Raw genomic sequence first — 21,396 nt, forward strand, 5'->3', positions numbered from 1 at the left:
TGTGTCAGGAGGACAGTTTGGAGGTTCTTGGACTTCTAGCAGGTAACTTAACTTTTTGATAGACACCCTCCCAAGTTCCCACATCACCATTGGCATTATGGGGAGTTTAGATGCCTAAGTAGTGTAGGATACAGGGTATGGGAGAGGCAACAATCCCTGGGTGTCTAAGGGGACACCTTCTAGACCCTGTAATGGCAACCAAGGATCCCATGGTTCATCTCCCTTTAGACACCCTCCTCTGTGCAGATGATCATGGCTGCTTCCCCTGGCAGCTGCTTCTTTGTGCAGGAGCCAGCATGGTCTAGTTCTGACAACAGAGGGTGGGAAATAGAAAGCTTTGCAGTCCCCCAGTTGTTCCTTAAAAGAGGAGAAACTGTATGCATGCCTGAGGACAGTAATTACGCTGCTTTTGATTTCACTGCTAAATCCGCCCCGAATTATCAAAAAACTTCCCAATCTAAAAAATATGTGGCGTGAGTGCTGTGATATTATTTGAACTTGAATTTATGCTTTATTTTAGCCAGCTTGCTCAAATTTGCCCCTACTACTTCTGAGGAAAACCTCAGGGGTCTTTCTGCTGATTGTGCAGTGACTTCATTCATAATTCTTGTGCCTTATCCTCTGAGAAGACCTGCAATACTGTTTATGAAGGACTACTGAACTTAAAGGGGGAGGAATCTGCCCAGAGGTGCAATTATTTCTTAAATAACTCTGATCTGATGATTTTGGACAACAGGTTATGGGATTGTCAATGGATGTACCATCTTAAAGAATACTGTGAATAGCCTGAGAGGCGGAGCAATACCCAAATGTGCGCGTGCACACACACAAACACACACACACACACACATATATAATATGTATGCATCTATCTATGTGTATTAGAAAGTTATCAGAGGATAATTTTGCCACTTGAATAAAATATTTCTGTGGTATCTTTAAAATATTTTCCTAAACACACTATAAGTATTCTAGCAATTCCTTTTTCAGGTTTTAGCTGTTGGTCTGGTGTGATGAGTTGAAATCTCAGGTGGATGTTAATTTTAGATTAATAATCTCTCAATATAGGTACTGGAAATTTTGTAGAACTTTAAAATAGTTTTGAGAATGATGCAGTGTGGCAAACAGGTCACACAAATTAACCTCCTGTGCAAAAATTAATGAAGGAACTGCTTGGCTTTTCTCATTGTCAGTACTGAATCTCAGCTTACTTCAACCAAAAAATCTGGCTTTTGCTTATTGTAAGAGAAATAAAGCTTTCTGGGGAAGGTAGTATCTTTTATTAGATCAGCTTTTGGGCACAGAAGTTCTTCTGGTCTAGAAAAAAGTCTACAGACCTTGCTTTGCCTCCATGCTTAGATGACAGCTGTAAGAGCACCTCCTATAATATTAAGAAATGTTCTCACTTTAAAGGGCTATATAAATATTCAGTATTTTTAGTATGAAGGTCAGACAATGTGAAGGACTCCTGTGAAGTTTCATTTGGATTTCAAACTCAGTGAATTACATAGGTCTATTTAATTTTGTTCAGTCCTCCCTAGTCTTAAACAGGTTTTATTTAGTGAGTAGTAATCCCAACACAAACCATAGCAACTGGAGAGGGGAGAAGGAATGTGCAGTGGAAACCAAGACTAAAGTGAAAAATCACATAGAATTTGCAGAATGCTGTTTCCACCATCGCTAAGCACACTGAGGCAACAGTTGTAATGCTGAAAATGTAGCCTACTGAGATGTGCCAAAACAATATTTAGCTGTCTAGGCTTCCAGGATATTGGTCATAAAATTAAAAGCTGGGTCCAACACTAGAGAATTAATTTAATGTAATTAAAGCTATTAAAAGATTCGGTGTTCTGTCAGAACAATGTGTGCCATCCAAGCAGTTAATAGTGTCACAAGTTATAAAGATTACCTGACATTTCCCATAATAATACCAGGTGTGCAACTGGGTGATAACTTCATGACCATCATCCCCCAGGGATTACATTTATGGTTCTGTCTTCCAACTGTTGAACTCTTTGAGAGAAAACTTTAGCCACTCTCAAAAATGAGGAAAATTTTGTCCTATAATGGTAGTTTGAACCTTGAATGTGTTTACCATTCCTTAAAACAAACAAACTAACAAACAAAACCCACAAAAAACCAAAACTAAGACTGTGTTTCTGTAATATTGTGGTGTCATTTTTGTCAAGAGTGTGACACTGAATGCACATGCTTAGTCAGTCAAAGCATTTTATTTGCTAAATTCCCAGATTATTCAAATTTCTGTGCATGTGACTAGGAATCTGATCTCAGTGCAAAAAGGAGGGGAAGAGTGTTGGGTCTGTGAAGCATGGAAGGAACAAAGATAACAAAGGATGAAGGGAAAGTAAGATTATGAGATGGAGTTGGATGAGGAAGTGAGTAGCTGAGGCTTGTTATGTGAAGGAAACTGGTCAGGTAATTAAAAAACTAATTGTGAAAGAGGATCGGGTATTACTGGTGAAAAATAATGTGGGTTGAAAATAGGAGCTGCCTTGGCTAATTGTAGAATTTGGCTTTGCTCCTTATGGGACAGGATTTTGGGGATTAGGAGACTGACAGTAGTCTGAGGAGGGAGAGAACATCTCAGGTAGGACCATCAAAGGATGTGACACTGCTTACATGCAAATTAGAATATGAAGGGGCCTGATTTGCTGAGGTTGCTCAGGTGTCAGGCAGCAAGAGACTCATTTGGAAAGGCAAGAAGACGGAAACTGAGATGGAGGATAGAAGATGTAACTAGAAAAGGAGGATGGGATGAGGAGTCAGGGATTTTGAAGGGACAGTTTGCATTTGAAGAGCCAGAGCACAAGGTATAGGTAATGAGGTGATGGGCAGGGAAACGGCAGTGATCTCCAGGTGTCTAAGAGACCACCTTCCAGGCCCTGCAGTGGGAACCAAGGAATTCTGTGGCTCATACTCCTTTAAATACCTTGCTCCATGCAGATGACAAGGGCCACTCACCCCAGCAGCTGTTTTTCTGCACAAGAGCTGAGATGATCGGAGAGCTCCCAGCCCCACAGCGCCTGCAGATTCAACAGGGTGCCACGTGGTGGAACTTCTGAATTCCTTCCCATTTATTTAACAATTAAATTAATCAAAGAGAAGCCTGTTATGTTGTGATGGTTGCAGAACTCAAACGCTGCACATATTATGTAATGCTAGCTTAAGGTTGCCTTTGTTGCCAGAATATCACCATCTGAAAAGCTGTGATAAAATTTCTATCTAACAGGAGTAGTGTGAGGATTAATTGGGTAGGCTTTGTAGGTTGCTACGTGGTTTTATCATGTGTTTCTATTTATTTTACTTTTGATTCAAAAAATGGAGAAAAAAATTGGTGGTTTCCAAATGGAAAAAATTATATTAAACATTACCTCCTTTCTTCTAAAGCCATGCTACAAGCTAATTGGACTAAGAAAAAAAATGAAAGCACATGAAAGCATGTTTTGTTTTTTCATGTGAATGAATTTTTTTTTCTTATGCTGAAAAAATAGAAGTCCATATGCAAATCTTGGGTCCCTGGTTTGCTATTTCTTTGAAGACTAATCTGCGTTTGAGTTTTCTTAACCTCAAAGTGTTATTCTAAGGAAAGTGTTTATGGACAAGAACAATAAACAATCCACATTTTTCAGTTTAACATAATAAAAAAGAAACTATCAAGAAATGTGAGGCTAAAATGTGTTTCCCTATTTGTCTCTTTTCTAATTGAGTGGGAATAAATCACCTTGACATGGGGCAGTTAAAAGCTGTCATTCTGAGAGTTGTTAATTTGTCAGTCTGGTAGGCATTGCATTTCATGAAAGCAGTTGTTAAATCCATGTCACCATCATTGCCACTTTAGGAACATTACCATTTATATTCTTGTTGCAGAAGTTTTTTTAGCTTTATGGCCAGCTAGCATTGTCCATGTGAGGTGGTGTGAATACACACTCCCTTTCAGGATTTACATGTGTGTTTTAGCAACGCCTGTTGCTGACAGTGGAGCCAGTGCGGTTCCACTGCTCTTCTCTTAATGGGAATACACAGAATTTCTGACATTTGTATATATGTGAGATCAAAACTCCATGTAGCACAGATTTTCCAATGCTTTTTATTTTAACAAGCAGATTTATTTTAACAGGCTTTTTCATTATTTTGGTTGTGGTGAAGGACATGGGAACAGAAAGGAGCAATGGCATTGTTAGAGTTGCTTCCACGAAGGACAGGCTTTTTGGAAATGTGCTGTGCCTCCACCAGCATGGTGAACAGGAGGCTGGGATGCTCCTGGTGAGCCTCCCTCTTGGCATCACAGTCATGACATTCTGCACTAGCACCTGTGTTGCCGTGGATGGTATTTCCTTTTCAACTATTGATTAGCACTGCTCAGAATATCACAAGAATCACAGAATTGTCACAGTTGGAAAAGAACTTTAAGATCACTGTGTCCAACTGTCAACCCCCCACCCTGCTCCAAAATAATAAATAAATAAATAAACAAACAAATGAATAAATAATTAAAATTGCCCACTAGGGCAAGTCCTGAAGTGCCTCATCTACAAGGTTTTTAAATACCTCCAGGGATGGTGACTCCACCAACTCCCTGGGCAGCCAATTCCAGGCCCTGAACACTCAGTAAATAAGTTCTTCCTAATATCTAGTCTAAACCTCCCCTGGTGCAACTTCAGGCCATTTCCTCCAATCTTGTTATTTACACGAGAGAAGATGCCAACACCCACCTCCTTAAAAATCAAGCAAAACAGGGCAGGGCTTTTTCAATATACTGGTTATGCAATAACTCGTGAAATCCTTTCTTGTTTTGTACTTTTTTTAGAAGGTTATTCAATTGCTTCCAGGATTAAAAATAAGATAAAATAACTTGATCTGTTCACTCATTTATGGAAAAAAAACCCAACATTCTCCTAGTACAGACCTGGGTATAACATTGAGATCGATATCTCTGATATATACCAAACTGAGGATGTACTTCATGGTTCCACTTCTTCAAGTGAACAGATAACTTTTTTATTTTAGCATGCTTTTGTACATAAAAGGTATTTTTGCATTTCTTTGATTTCCATAATTTTCTAGATTATGTGCTCAATTATATGCTTAATTCTCCTTCAAAACCAATTCAGAAAAGAGATATTGTTAAAAGGATGACTTATTTCCATTGCCATATACAAAATGTTGACGATAATTCAGATTCTAGGTGGACAAATGTTTTATCTCCATCTTGTTAATGCTTCTTACTGAAGGGAAATTATTAATATTTTAAAAATAGTTAATACTTTACAGGTTTCATAAATTTGTTATGAATTACAACAATGTGTGTTCCAGGTATGTATTAATGAATGGCTAGTGATTTTTTTACTGATAATTATGGAATTAAAATATTTTAAAATAACATTTTAAATAAATTATTAAGCCTTCCTAGTGCAAACATAATATAGGGGGAAACAAGAAATGCGGAATGACTAACACAGAATATTAAACATATCTCAGTTCTCAAACAACACTGTATTTGTTTAATTTCTACATTCGTTTATAAGCAAAAGCAATTAAGATGGAAAGAAAGAAGAGAATGAATCTGTACAGAATACATCTCAAATATACAAAAGTGAGTAGTATGATATTTATGTTCTCTCTCTCCTCAAGAAAAGGAAAGTCTGGCTTTTTTACCCTTGGGGCGGCTACAAGGAAAAAGGCTACAGTTTTGCCTTTTGAAGTACAAAACATTTCTGAAAAATGAATTATAGAATCATAGAACTATTCAGATTGGAAAAGACCCTTGGGATCACTGAGTCCAACCATCATCCCCACTCTACAAAGTCCTCCCCTAAACTACATCCACCAACACCACATCCAAATGACCCTTAAACACATCCAGGGATGGTGACTCAACCGCCTCCCTGGGCAGCCTATTCCAGTGTCTGACCACTCTTTCTGTGAATTTTTTTTTCCTAATGTCTAGTCTAAACCTACCCTGTTGCAACTTGAAGTCATTCCCTGCTTAAATCCCAGGGGAATGTGTGAGAGGTAACCCCCACTCTGCCCTGGGACCACACTAATGGTTCATAATCCTACCAGTAGGGTTAACATCTGAGCCTGCTTGGAAAGCACCCGCCAAAAATCCTGCCCTGCTTCTGCATTTAGTCATCCTGAAGCACTGAGGTAAGGGTATTTGGAACTTAAGTAAGTCCCAGGATTCAAGAACTGAAATGTATGGCAACTTTTGCATCATTTAGGTACAGGCCATCTTTTGCCTAATGTCTGAGACATTAAGGCTCGTGTGCAGAACCAGGAGTGTGGGGCTCAGCATCCTCCTCAACCCCTTCCATCTTTCCCAGGAGTGCATTCCCCATCAGGATGACTGGGCTCCACCTCAAGTCCCAGCCCATGACACACCTTGGTGTTGCACAGGCTGTGAATAGTTCGATACAAAGAACCCCCTTCAGCAGTGCATCCCCAGCCTTAGATTCCTGACCTCTGAGCAGCTTGTGAGTTTTGTTTTCAGGAGTAGCTGGAAAGGAGCTGGGCTGGAAGCCTCCCAGGGTAGCATTTATCTGAAAAGGAACTGAGTCATGCTCCCTTTTTTGTTTGCTATCTCTGAAGCCCCACAAATTGTGCTTTTCTTTCTCCACAGTGGCACAGCCTCAGCTACAACTCCCACCGCAGTCTGGCTTTGAGCCTGGTTGCTAGGAGATGGCAGCTCTGAGTTCAGGTCCCATCCTCACCACAGCTAGCAAAGACACTGCATCCCAAATGTTCCACCTCTTCACCATGTATTCCAATGAGGATCCAGAACTCAGGTCTCCCACTTCTTGGCCGTGTGCTCTAACATGTGGGCTGGCACACACCAGGGTGCATCAAATGCCCTTGCTGTGCTCTCTGGCCAGGCTCTGCTAAAAGTTCAGTGTGTTAGTTCTGCAGGAAACTCACTGATAGGTTTTCAGTGCACTGACTAGAGGGGCTGTGGAGGACACATAAGTTCAGGAACAGCAAATTTCTGTGTTCCAGGCAGTCAGGATAAGGAGACAGGCCCCCTGATACTCTGCTTACCTATAAGAGTTAGTCCTCCTTGCACTGCACTCCTTAAACACAGCCCAGTCCTTTGATAAATTTTCAGAAGATCCCTTGTTGATCTTTCTGAAAATAAAATTAACCTCTTAGTGAGTCAATGGCAGGAAGTATCATCTCGTTTGAGACATAAGGATACGGAACATCTCATCCATGAGAGTGTTAAAGACTTGGACAATGAGTTGAGCATTGTTGCCAAGATAGAACTTTACTGTGTAGTTTATTGATGATTTCTCAGAGAAAATAATACAATTTCTCTTATAAGACATAGCAATGATCTTTGAAGATGAAAGGTAAATGATGATAAAGTTGAATTCCTGGCAAAAATACCTTGCAATTTTGGCCCTTTGTTTATTATTACTTAAAAAACCTCACATAGCAGTTTTGCCAACTCTCTTAAAAAATTAAAAGCTTTGCCTCAGCCTATATTGGTTCCCAAGAGGCCCCGTTCTGATTGTTTATGGGATTAATTATCTGATGGTTCAGTGTTCTGTATGAAATATTAAAATTTCTGTTAATAATATATATACCTTCTCTTGAGTCATCTCAGTTGTGCCCAAGCACCTTTCACCAGGAAATATCAACAGGACAGAGGTATCTTCACCTCAGAAAGGTTGCTAGTATCTTATTTCAGAGGTGGAACTGATGACTGCTCCTAATGCAAACAGGAAAGATGTTTCAGAACCCGTTTTGCTTCAACACAGGGACTGGACGCTGAACTATACGGTCCCTCTGTGCTGGTATATTCATTCTTATATTTAAGTAAATGCTTAAAAATAAGGTTGGAGATACTTCATAGCATTCTTAGCAAGTTTGCTGTATTTAGCAACCATAAAAGGGTGTGCAGAAGAGAGAGGCATGAAAGATATGGAGCTGTTGGAGAGGGTCCAGAGAAGGGCCACCAAGATGATCAAAGGGCTGGAGCACCTCTGCTGTGAAGACAGGCTGAGGGAGTTGGGCCTGTTCAGCCTGGGGAAGAGAAGGCTCCGGGGAGACCTTACAGCAGCCTTCCAGCACCTGAAGGGGCTAGAGGAAAGCTGGAGAGGGGCTTTTCATCAGAGAAAGTAGTGATAGGACAAAGGATAATGGTTTTAAACTGAGAGAGGGGAGATTTAGGATAGATATTAGGAAGAAATTCTTCACTATGAGGGTGGTGAGGAACTGGAATGGGTTGCCCAGGGAGGTTGTTGGTGCTCCATCCCTGGAGGTTTTTAAGGCCAGGTTGGATGAGTTTTTGTGCAACCTGGTCTAGTGGTAGGTTTCCCTGCTCATGGCAGGGGGGTTGGAACTTGATGATCTTTAAGGTCCCTTCCAACCTTAGTGATTCTGTGATTCTACGATTCTATGAAATAAATAGAATCTTACATGAAGGGTCACTGCAGTGGGCTGAGTCACACACTGATAGTTTTCCTTGTTTCCAACTACTAAAACACATTAAATCTTCCCTTAATGCTTTTCTTTTTTTTCACCTGTGTGTTCTTAAAGTTGCCACATGGGCATTCTGTAATCACACGTGGAGGTGAGATGCTCTAAAACAGTAACTGCAGTAAGTGCAGATGGGGAAAAATACACTTTAATCTGAAACATGGGAGGCCTGTTGTGTTAAATCCTGTTAAATATTATGCAAGCATCTAAGAGGCAAACAGGGAACACTGAGGGGAACTCATGGGGTACAGTCACTACTCACTCACAGTGCTTTCAAGCTATGACTTTAGAGGAATCCTTACCACTTGGCTCTTGTGTGGACGGACACCCACTCAGCCTCTGCAAACACAGGAAATGCTGGTTTATTCCCTTCCTCTATTCCTTCTGTCATTTCTGAAGCTGATACTTCAAAAGAAGTAGTTGGTGCATTCTGTATTTGTCTTGTTGATAAAGATATGATTCTCTGGCTTGGAAGAGTCATTTCTGCACTCAGAAAGTAGTGGCTTTTTTCTATCCTTTCCCACACTATTTATGGACAGAGTTGGGTTTTGCAGGGGACTGTGAGCTCTTCAGAGTGAAAGGATGCAGCTTCTCCTTTAAGAAACAGTATGGTTGCCTTGTAGAACACAAATAAATTAATATTCTCAGATTTTTAGGAATTTTTACTTATTTCCACTCTTTCTTTTCAGCGGATACATGGTAAATCAGAAACACACCTGTGCTTTTTTTGACATGTATTATACTTTTCTGAAAGCAATAGATGTGGAGTCTTAACAATGAAAAAGACCCTCTCGTGAAAGGTAAAACGTAACAATAATTCAAAACCTTTCACTGTTGTTTTTTTTTCAGGATGAGGCTGCTCCAGCTGACAAACAGTACAAACAGGAGCCAGCCCAGGTCACTTACTCAACATCAGCTGTTTCCAGCACACAGGAAGTGTTGTACATCAACGGCAACGGGACCTACAGTTACCATAGTTACAGAGGGCTCGGAGGTGGGCTGCTAAATCTCAACGATGCTTCTAGCAGTGGTGAGTTTCCTTGCAAAATGTGCCTGTGTATATGCTCATGTGTACGTTTCCCCCTGCTGTACAGAAAGCTAGTCAGTTCAGTATCCATAGGCTATTACCAGATAATGAGCCAGAACACAATCCTGCAAACACCTACTGCTGAGCAAAATACTTGCTCACTGCATGCTAGTCTCCTTTCAGTTTCAAGAGAGTAATTCACAATAGGACGAGATTGAACCTGAAATCTGTAACAAAGATGAATAATAAAAAAAGATGCTGGGTTAGATCTTCAGTCGATTTGCATGACTTCATGAGGACCTACCCTGTCGTTATTGTCCTGTCCTGTACCAATGACAAAATGAGGCCATTAGTATTGTTGTGGCTGCAGCCTGAAAACACCAAACTCAGTATTTTATAGAAGAAATTATTTGATCTAGATTTCTTATATGGTTTCTCTAGCTACTTTAATTTATTGCAGATAACGATCTGGCAAGACAAGTGTTAAATGAGAAAGCAGCACATCTATCTATACCTTAAGCTAAAAATGATGCAGGTAATTATGTGCCAATATGAAGCTGGATGCCTCTCTGGAAAAAGAAAGTGGTGTCATTTGTATAGACAACATTCCTTTCATCTTACATTAGCAAGCACCTCTAACAAACTGATTGGATTATTTGTTCAAAATAGGCCCCCTTATTGGCTTCATACAAATTCAGCGCAAAGGAAATGGTTTGCCTATGTTGGTAACAAGGGTATTGTCTGTCAGAGAAAAGTGATTACTCTAGAAGACTGATCCAAGAATGATACTTTAAAAAATGTTTCAGAGGACAGAGAATTCCCTGCTTTTTTGTCATGGCTGAGGAGAGTGCTGCTTCAGGTACATGTGCTGACTTAGGCGAGACAGTAACTGTTCAGCTATAGTCTCTTATTTTCTACATGCTAAGCAGTTTTAAAATGCTATCAGAGCTGCAGCCTAAAAGGAGTTATTGGTGTGTGGTGTCTTGGCAACCTTCAGTCATGTCTGCTTTCTCACACCCCCCAAAATCCTCAAAGGATTAATCCTGTGAATGATTTGTATTACATTTTTGAAAGGCTTTTAAAAGATAATATTTTAGTTATCAAAAGTCCTTGACTTGAAGAGAGTGAATGATGATTACAATTGTTGCCATATGCAGGAAAAGCACATCTGAGATACTGAATATGATCTCTGATCAAATATTTTCATAAGAGTAAAACTGGCTGTGGAAAGCTCATTTCTTGGGAAAATGCACAAGAACTTTAAAATTGTCTCTTGTGGCCAGAGAAGGTCCAAGCCAGATTCCACTGAGAACAGTTAGCTCTTTTACCCAACTAAGAGTAGGATTAAACTCCTCATGTGTTATTTATCACAAGCCATCAGAATTGTCCAGTTTTACCTAACCCTAAACTGTGTGGGATCACAACTGTTTGTGTACTTGTTCTTCCCTTCAAACCTCTTGTAATAGTAACCATTTTAGTAACTCCCATTTTTCAGTGAATTGTGTGATTTAGGTAGAAGTATCCTATGTTATTTCAGAATAAAGTTTGAACAAAATGAGGTACAAATTCAACCTATTGAATCAGCAGTTGCTTTCTGATTAGAAGCAACATTTTCTTTGTACCTTTCACATAGAGGACTCCAGTGCTTGTTCACAATTAAAGATCAGGATGGGTTTTGCAGGACAAACTGGTTACTCAGGAAGTGCCAGACACTGCATAACTAAGGGAGCCAGGGAACCATGCAGTGCACTGCATTCCTTGCATCGATGGAATGAGGGGACCTTGTCCACCTGAGTGGATTCCTATGGTTTGCATGCTGACATATGCTCTAACATCATAGAATGGTTTGGGCTGGAAGGGACCTAACAGATCATCTAGTTCCAACCCCACTGTCAAAGGCAGAGACACCTTCCACTAGACCAGATTGGGAGGTTTCATCCCCACCTTTCTCTGCTTGCACTGGAAAATTTTGTCAGGATATCCTCTTACTTTGTAAGACTAGTAAACCATTGAACCTCTTCAAGATGGTTTTGCATAGTGAAGAGAGTTGTGCAAAGGTGTCCATCTTCTTCTCAGGGATCTGCATGAACCAAAAGTCTTTGTGCCAGCAGTTGAAAATCAGTTGTTGATACTAACAGTCTAGCTGGATTGTGATTTGTGACCCACTTGCCATTTCAGGAAGATCATTAGGAAAGTTATGGGAAGGCAAATCCATCAATTCTGAATTTCATTGACACAAAAGCAATCAGTAGCCAACCTAATTATCTCTTGACTATTGAGGGTAAGGTGCTCTGGCTCCATTAGTTGGTTTCCCTCCAAAGAAACTGGAGGACCTGGAGGCCAGCGCTTTGGGATCTGTCAATCCTCTCTGGTATGTCCATGGATATTTGCTTTTTCATTTCTAGACTAAGAGTGGATGGAGTTTTAGCTGAGAGGGGTAGACATTGCTTTCCTAATGGACCTTACGGGACAGTTGTTTGCAACCATTATTCTTTTGCAAGGACTCCTGTTCCAAATATATGCAAGGCTTTTACAATGGTTAATGAGTTCCCTCTCAGGAGAACAGGGTATTTGCTTGCAAATTGTTTTCAGGACCTACGAATTTAAGAATACATTTCCTTTTCAATTTAGTAACTCATCAAATGTTCTTGTTACATTTACAAATGTTCTCCTAATGTAAAAATAAATATACACCTCATTCAGGATGTGTGTATAAACAAATGCAGTCTGGTTTTGTGTATCTGCTAAAACAGAAAAAAGGAGAAGCTTGCTAAAACTTGCTGCTTGAACACCTATTTCTGGACCTTCCTCCATAGTAACATAATGACTATGCCCAATTAGCTCTCCTATCAGTAGTCCAGCTGATGCATGTATTTTGTTTGCTGTGACACATTTAATTTAATTATTTCCTCCCCTATATAGTTCATCCCTACAGTGATCCCATCTTACAGACTTATCTGCTCGCCCAACTGTTAGGTGGCCCTGGCTCAGGGACCTCTCTGTGCCTGTTACTGCAGTGCTTCCCTGCTCAGTCTGTCCTTCCACATGGCTAATTACAGAATTGTAATTAGCTCCTTGCACAACTGTATGGGGCAAGCCTTCTGCAACTGCTCAATATGACCAAGCAGAATGTGACAGCTTGTACAGGGACCCCTCCTTTATTGTGGGCAGGAAATAAAGCACAGCAGGAGAAGGCTTGGGCTTACAGCACAAGGATCTTTTTTTTCCCCTGCTTTTAAACCCTTTAGGCCAAGCCAGTTCAGCTGGAAAGCTTCTCTCCAAGCAATCTGTGGGTTGACAGGGTCTCTGTCAGCCTGTACATGGGCTGGGGAGAAGCCTTTGGGCACATTGTCTTTGATTCTTGTCGATGTTAAAGAAGAGCTGCTCTTTGAGAAGGATGGATTTCCACAACTTTCCTTTTTTAAGGGTAATGCAGTTCCAGCAACAGAACTGAACAGAAAAACTTCATGGTGGAGTGAGCAAGTGGGTGTGAACAAAATTCGCTTGCCAGCCCCTAACCAGCCACAAAGGCTTCAACTGGCCCTGACCCATCACATTTGGATCAAGCTTGGAGGGACACCCAGCTTGCGGGCAGGAGGGTGAGGGCAGGGGACAGGTAACTCTGCTGGGAGCAAAATCTCTTGCTGCTGCCAGAAGCTGTTGAAGTCCCTGCCTTCTACCTGAGCCTCTTCTGACAGACTGGGATTGCTCCATCTCTGCACATGTTTCTGTCCAGTGTGCTCCAGTCACCTCTTCTGGTGACTGCCAGCTGTCAGCACTCTCTGAAGCCAGGATGGGCTTGTTGGAGCCTTGTGCTCCACAGCCATTTTGTTTCCTCAAGTCCATTTTCCCTAAGAGGTGTGGAGAGTGTTTCTGCTACCATTGCCAGCTTTCCTGGAGGTGATTCAGCACTGCTTCCTCTGCATCATCCCCTAGTTTTCTGGGCAGAAATGTCAGTCATTTCCCTTAGTTGTTTCCTGTGTAAAAAGAGAGGGTATTCCAGTCTTGGAGACAGGCTGACCATGCAAGACACGTCCTTGTGTCATGATAAGTTAATGCAGCTGTTGTGTCTCCATGTCTTTACACAGACCTGCAGCCTACCTCCACCACAGCCGCGACTCAGCACTGCATCCCAGGCACCACAAACGTCCAGTCCCCTTCCAGCTCAGGTGAGTACTCCCACCAAATCTGAATATGTTAACACCACAAGCAAACCCTGAGCTCTGAATGGCTTCTTTTTAAGCCTCCTCTCCCACAGGTGGGCCTGCAGACCATGACCAATGGCCTCATAGTCCAGCTAGTGGCTGCTGGACTCCCAGGATGCCACTCTTCTCTCCCCACTGCTCCCTTCCAGAGTCTCAGGAGGGCTGTGCTCTCCTGGCCCTTCCCCATTTTAGCTGGGCCTCTAGCCCACGTGCAAATCAACCTTTCTGGTCCTTCTGCCTCCTGGTCCTTCAGGCAGTGCAACCCTGCTGAAGGCAACGAGGTAGCTGGGGGAAATTCCAGGAGTTGATGTTGCTGAACCTCAGCAATTAGCACGGCCATGCTGCTCTGGGGCAGGGAGATGAGGGCCAAGCACTCTTGTCCACTTTTGCATGTGACAGTGGGGAGGGTGCCTCATCTCCTAACCCTCAAATTTGGTGAAATTGTAACTGTCTGTAAAATACTGTAATTTGTTTGATCAGTAGAGGCTTCTTGGCTATAAACTAGGGAAAAAAAGTCAGCTGAGAATATTCAGTGTGTAGCTAATTCTTAAAGTTCTCACTGGGGTTACCCACAGTTTGGCTGGCCATAATGAAGGACTGAATGGGATTTTCCCAGTGGTTGCTCTCTCCCACCCTTCTTTATGCTTCTACTCTTGCACAGTCTCCTGTGTTCTCAGTGCTACCCTGATGATCTCAAAGTGGAGAGAGAAAGACAAACCACCTCATCTCTAGCACAGCTGCAGCCTGGGGCACAGAGAGACACAGTACAAGAGCCACAGAGTTAGGAGCTTGGGAGAGTGTGTTTAATCCCATTTTGAAAAAGGCATCATGTGGGCTTGGGAGAAGTTAAATGGTTTTAGTTATGTTGTGGCAAATGTGGGAATTTCTTGCTGGGAAATGCTGGCTGAATTCCATATTAACATCATCCCCACATTCCTCTTCTCCCTTTGTCCTCCACTTGAAATTATTGGATACATGACATGTGCAAGTATTATCCTGCTCCCACCATAGGAATGGAGATGGAATGTAAATTTATCAGGCAGTATCCTACTATTCTACCTTTGCACAAAGCTCAGGAGACAGTGATTAGGCAAGACAGGTGTATGCCACCTGTGGTGGCTAGGAAACATTACTGGGGGACCTCAAGTAATCATTTCATCACAAACCAGTGTGGTTGCTGATTGTTGAACATGCATGATGTTCAGTGGCCACAGGCATTTTTGTGTTTTCAGATTTCTTTCCTCAGGCAACACAGCAGGTTTTTCTGCTGTCTGAACTAGCTGCAGGTATGTTTTCCAGAGGGGAAGGTGTAGAAGGGAGAAAGAAGCTTAAAAGGTCCAATTCATTAGTTCTTATTTTATTGATCTGGGATCTTCTGGCACTTGAAGCAATTTAAGGTACATCTTCTCTCTGTTTGAATGCAGGAGGAAAAGAAACATTGACGGAAGCATAATATCACAATAAAACATTCTTGCAATAATAAATACATCTCGTTTGGAAAAAGCAGCATTCTCTGATAGTTGTTTCTATTTATTTTTATTGGAGTGTATGATAATCTAATACATTCTTACTTCTAAAGCCACTCATGGGGGGGGAAGGGGGAAAGGAGAATAAGTGCAATAGGAAAGATACACAAGAGAGATTTCAAATCAGGGGAAAATACATTTTTCTACAAGTGCTTTTTCTGTCTTCACTGATGAAAACAGTAATTTAACTATTAATGAAAATGTAGAAGCATAGATGCTTAAGCACATATAGCTTTTTAATTATTTTTTATTCTAAATTATTATCTGCAATAGTGATAACCATTTTGAGAGTCACTGACATATTTATTATTCTGTCAGTAGTTGTTAATTATGAGCTTGGCAGCTATGCAATGACAGCACACTATTCTTAAGGGATTTTTGCTGAGACAGTTGATAGTGTCTAAGCAATCAGTAACAGCATGTCTACATCTGACCCATATTTTGGAATTCGATGTAAATCATGTTGCTAATGAGTAGTCCATGAGGCAATAACTAGTTCCATTTAAGTCTTGCAATTTACAGAAAAGCCATTTGTCCTGCAGTGTATTTAATGGCAGATATTCCTGATAGCTAATTTGATAAATGATTGCCTAGCACATGATGAGTGGTTTTCAGAGTTCTCATATTCAGCTTGATGTGGTTCCAACAAGAACAATTTCACCTCACTGGGGAAATTAGGTCTACGTAACTGGAGTGAGGCAGTAAATAAAAAATATTCCTATGTTAAAGTGTCAATCAGGTGGCCTCAGCAAGAGGCAGAGGAACAATACTTCAGATGTCTGAAAGAGTACAAAAGACTGGATTTGTCTCAGCAATTTGTTTAACCTGCTGCTTGAGAGAATGTTGTGCTGCTATGAAAACATGGGAGGTGACAATTGTGAGCTGCAACAGTATGCACTAAATTAAATCAGTAAAAATAAGTATCCTGTCTTCATCTCTGCCACATATGCTTCATCTTTACTTGCACATGCAGACATTGCAGAACCTGACAATGTTTGCAATCAAGATTTTTAATTGTCCTGAAGTACTCCAGGACAGGAAGCAGTATGCTAATATGTGCACTATCACCTTGGAGGAACCTGATACTACAAATGTCATTGTAATTCATTCAGATTTCCCTCTGTCTAAGGATATACTACCTTGCTCCCATTAAGACTGGCAGCTTAATAAATAATGTTAAGTACACTAAGGAAATAGTTCTATTTAAGGTAAGGATAGTAAAAGAAATGGTGGTAAAGCTGTCTGGCTTTCTCCAGATTTAGTCATCTATAATGATGGCTTTTGGAGATAGATATATGTGAAGTCTCTTAACCAGCTATTTTAAGCCTTCAGAATATCTATGATTTATTTGTCTGGTTAAAGAAATGTGGTGGGTATTTACAAGTAAGATTTAGATTCCTGTGTGTCGATAGCTGATGTGCATAAAATTACATGGGAAAAATTAACACTATTAGAACAAGATGCATTTATTCCTTATTTTCTGAATGACTAGGTATGACTGATGAAGCCACAGGTAAGTTACAGCATTTTTAGCATGTAGCAGCCTGGACAACCTTTAAGAATCAGGAATACTGCCAGTGAGTGTCTTTCATAGCTATTAAAACCTGAAACTGCTGTAATACAACCTGGGGTTAGTCTCTGAGTGAAGTATTCTCCCAGATATAAAGCTCGGGCTGTCATAGGCAAGCCTTGGAGGTGAGGTGTAGGGGTCACATACATAATTAGAAAAAGCACTAAAATCCTTATCCCCACATCAGGCATCGCTTGTTCTCTTTCTTTTCAGCTCCCTGCGAGCACATGCAGCTTCCCTTCCTGAAAAGACACAAGTGCACTCACTGTCCTGAACCCATAGCCATGAAAACTTATCTGTGTGTCTAGATTTATTTGGTTTTTTGCTCATGGGGCTTTCCTTTGAGGGGAATGAGGACAACACTGTGACTTGTGAAGTAAAAAGCAGGAGCTGGGGAGTGAAGTAGAAAGAAACAAACAAAAAACCGAAATACCACCAAATAGTTTGAAGTAGCTGGGATAAGTTAAAATCTGAGATCTCTTATTTCCTTTATGTACAAGAACTCTGTATACAACAGAAGTTTCACAGACCAAGAGGAGTTCTGGGTCCTGGTGGTTCCTGGTGTATGCAGACTGGAGATTTGCACTTGCACAAAACTTTATTTCCACTACCTTCAGGGATTCAATATTATATATATTCCAAAGAGTTAAAAAACTGTCCTCATAGGATCTGATCAGGACGGCTAGAAATACTGAGCCAGATCTTCAGTTTGTGTAAATCACTGTGGCTCTTCTGAGGAGTTATGCTGATTTATGCATGCTAGACATCATGTCTTCTCCTAGTCTTCCTTTCAGTGTGGAGCTTATACTTTGTCTTATCATGTTTTGTAAGGAAAATCCTCAGAGATGTAAGCAAGTACATTTCTGTGTATTTTCTACTTATGAGTGAAATAAACTTGATATCCAGTTTCATCACTTAAAAATCTGGATTACCAATGAGAAAAGCCCTTCAGTTCTGTTTCAGAAAAAAAGATGTGCTCTGCCACAAAAGCTCTGTTCTGCCATATATTGGGTGTGTGTTTTTGGCAAGGACATGAATGAGAGTCAAGGAAAGAACATAAAAGTTAAAGCAGGTTCATGTGGAGCACAATGCACTCAATATGTCAGTGGTAGCTTTTTCACTACCACCTCAATAAATATAGAAGCCTTTAATGGCCTCTTACCAACCATTCAGTCCAGCCAGCTTTATGATTTGTATACCCTTCTTCTCTGTGCTGGGTTAAGATTCTGCTCGGAAATATCCTCTAAGCTCCTTCACACTGTGATCATTTCCCTGCAGCGTGCAGCCACACTGAAACAAATTCACTGAGCTAATTGTCCTTTTATTTATCCTTTGTACACTGGAAGTCATTTAAAAGTCTTATGCCAGTGTAAAACTGGATAATACAGTAGTAGGGCTAAGTGCTGTTCCAGCTAGTTGTGTAGTAGGAAATAAGATGAAATACAATCCTTTCTGTTTGAGTAGTTTATTTTCATAGAGCCAGCTCTGCTTTTACTCCAGGGGAGATTTTCATTAACTTCAGTCAGTGGGGGGACATGGCAATCTCCACGTTCTTAGTGGTCTCAGCCATATCTCTGCATAAATATAAAAGAAAAAAAAAGAAAAAAGAAAAAAAAAATTATGACCAGATCTTCAGCTTCTGCAAAGTAGTAGATCTCATGCCATTAGTGCTTAAGATAGAATCTGGGTTTGGATCTTGTATTTCTGGTGGGATTATTCAGAAGAGGAATTCTAAAGGAGAACCTCTAGAGTATGAATTGGTGTGTTCTGTACTCTATAGCCAAATATGCTAAGATTTAAAATTATTCTAGTCTTTTTAAGAAGCATGATCCATCCAGTGAGCCAATGCTGAAAAAGCCTTGGCATTGGAATACACTGTCCAGATGAAATTGAACAGTGACATTTTTCTCATAAGAAAGCAAGATACATTGCTTTGGATAACTTGATGCAAATTTCCAGGAGAGTAGTAAGATTAAGAGCAGGCTAGTTTGATCTTCTGTCTGCCAAAAGTGTGGATTTTTGACATTGTGAAAATGAATGAGCAATATTTTTCCATATTTGCACTTAATACACTGCTCGATAGGTACACTTGCCATCTGTATCCTTCTCTGTTTAAAAAAGTCCTCAGTCCAATTCTGCCTGTCCACATGTTCACTCCAGGAAGAAAAAACATATTGCGTTAAGTGGCAAATGCAAACATCTCATCAAAGCACCATCCATCTAAAATGATTAGTAACCATGGTCAAATGACCAGGGAAGTTCCACACGAAGGTGTGCTTCATGATGGCAGATGGTTCTGCTGACTGTGGGAGCCTGCAGACTGGTCTCAGGAGTGCTGTCTTCTGCCTGCAGCATACATGGTCTTGAGAATATTTTGATGAAAAGTGTGAAGCATGTCGGTATGAGCTGCTGGTGCAACATGGTGACAGCTGCAGATTCTCTTCTCAGCTGCAACCAGCCCCCACAGGTGCTGGGGTCGTCCTCACTGTAGCAGCCAGATTGTCACCAGCCTGGTCTCGTTCATGACCAGCTATTTCCGTAAGTGATCACACAGCATCAGGGCTAGTCAAGTGAAGGACCATTTATCTGCGTCTGTAAGGGATTCACAATCTGGCCATGTGCTGACTGAAGCATGAAATGTGAAAATAGATATCTGGAAAACATAAGTTTGGTATGCTGTGATACGAGAGGGAAGCGTGCAGATTGCCATGAGGGATAGGATGGCAGCTGGAGCTGGGGAAGGCACAGGAGATGAACCTTCTGCTGCTCACCAGCGTCAGATCGCAGGGCAGTGTTGGGGTGCAAGTGGCCCACACTGTTGGGATACTCCCCAGAGGGTGTGGACTGCTGGCAGGGGGCTTTCCCCTCATCTTACATAAGTAAAACTTAAAGGGTGTCTGTCATGTATGAACATATATCCCTGTGGCTCCTGTCCAGGCAACCAGTAACTGAACAGTTATGGCTTGTTCCTACTGCCTCTCACTGGCACGCAGCTGAGAGCAGATTTTGCTGCTCCCCATTTGTCACCGCAAACCTGTGAAACGTCTCTGGATCTGAAGCTTCTTTTCCTTCTGTTGTCTGCAGGTCCCACAGATCTCAGTATGAAGAGGCAGTTAGCAACCAGCTCTGGATCCTCCAGCAGCTCGAGCTCCAGACCCCAGCTGAGTCCCACTGAAATCAACGCCGTCCGGCAGCTGGTGGCCGGGTACCGAGAGTCGGCCGCCTTTTTACTGCGCTCTGCAGACGAACTGGAAAACCTGATTTTGCAGCAGAACTGAGTCACGCGACCTTTCCCGCCGGCCTGGTCTTATCGCAGAGTTTCCACTAATGACGTTTTGATTTCCCAGAGCACACGCTTCGGTTACTGCACAGTCTTTTAGGAGGGTTAATTGCCATAATGCCACGCTGTTCTTGATCCATAAAGTGATGTGTTAAGGTGCTTCAAGTGAACTTGGACCTCTGGCATTTCTGAGGTAACTTTGCGGTGTCCAGCCTATTGCTTTTGTTTTAGTGTGTCAGCATAAATATCGAAAAAGTGGCTAGAAATTAACTCGTTCTAACAAGTGGAGGAAACAGAAGATGCTGTGGTGGTTTAATAAAACAAGCAAACAAACAGAAAAAAGGTTCAAGATCCAAGTGCAATATTAGTGGAATGTGATACTGACTCATTGGACTTAAAGCTGCAGTATATGGCAAAGCGTTGCCAAGTGTCCTGTTGCCACAGGGCATAATTGCAATGAAAAGGATCTTGTATTTTAAAAAAATGTAATTTTTATAAAAAAACAAAACAAAAGAAAAGATTTTTGTTTTCATTCAAGATTTTTCATTTTTACTTTGGTAAACTTTTTCACTGGTCCTGAAAATGTTTTGAGGAGCTATTGTAAGTCCCCCCTTCCTCTCTTGAACCCCTGACTGTGCCCTTCTCCCCAACTTCATATTCTTTCTACAACAAGTAACTCTAGATGCTGGATAATTCTTCCCCCCTGTACTGTAAATTGTCATCTATGGAATACCTTCCAAAGGAAGCATGCATTTCCTGCATTCACACCATTCTCAGTTCCATTCTGTAATATATTGCAGCTTTATTAGCAATTAATAAAGAGCTGAGGGTTTTTTTTAAAAAAAGACATATCATTGAGAAAAAATAAACAAAGATAAATTGATTTCTTACAGTGAGCTCATCTAAATCCATGATCACTGCTGCTGTCCTATACAAGTCCCTCTAGTTGTGATTGGATGTAGATGATGAATGTTAAGAGGTTGCAAGTGACAATCTGAAAATTTGCACTCTTGTGTGTATTTATTTTGTTTTGCTTAATTTAAACAAAATTCTTACGGAGGAAGGTCATTGACACTTCTGGTATGATTTGTAAAATTCCCAGGCCTCACTAAAACTTGTACAAAACTGTTAATGGATGCAGCTGCAACTATAATAAAACTCTTCTTTCCCCTTCCCCACTCTTCCCAACCCCTCTATTTCTTATTTTATAATATTGATTACACATTAATGGTGTTTTCTTTGTGCACTACGGCAGGCTTATTTTTCAGTATATAGAAAAAAAAGTACTT

General features: G+C 41.0%; 1 protein-coding gene across 5 annotated transcripts in view; it reads left to right on the plus strand.

Annotated features, from left to right (window-relative positions):
- The window catches only part of NOL4 (nucleolar protein 4), a 206,768-nt gene extending 186,663 nt beyond the window's left edge, over positions 1 to 20,105 (plus strand). For all 5 annotated transcript variants that reach the window (XM_010006819.1, XM_010006820.1, XM_010006821.1 and 2 more), the window contains 2 exons: positions 9,349 to 9,529; positions 19,912 to 20,105. In XM_010006819.1, coding sequence (XP_010005121.1) covers positions 9,349 to 9,529; positions 19,912 to 20,105 — 375 coding nt within the window. The remainder of the gene's footprint in view (positions 1 to 9,348; positions 9,530 to 19,911) is intronic.
- Positions 20,106 to 21,396: the final 1,291 nt, after the last annotated feature.

This window comes from Chaetura pelagica, unplaced genomic scaffold (assembly GCF_000747805.2).
Source record: "Chaetura pelagica isolate M959 unplaced genomic scaffold, ChaPel_1.0 scaffold109, whole genome shotgun sequence".
NCBI classification, from domain to species: domain Eukaryota; kingdom Metazoa; phylum Chordata; class Aves; order Apodiformes; family Apodidae; genus Chaetura; species Chaetura pelagica.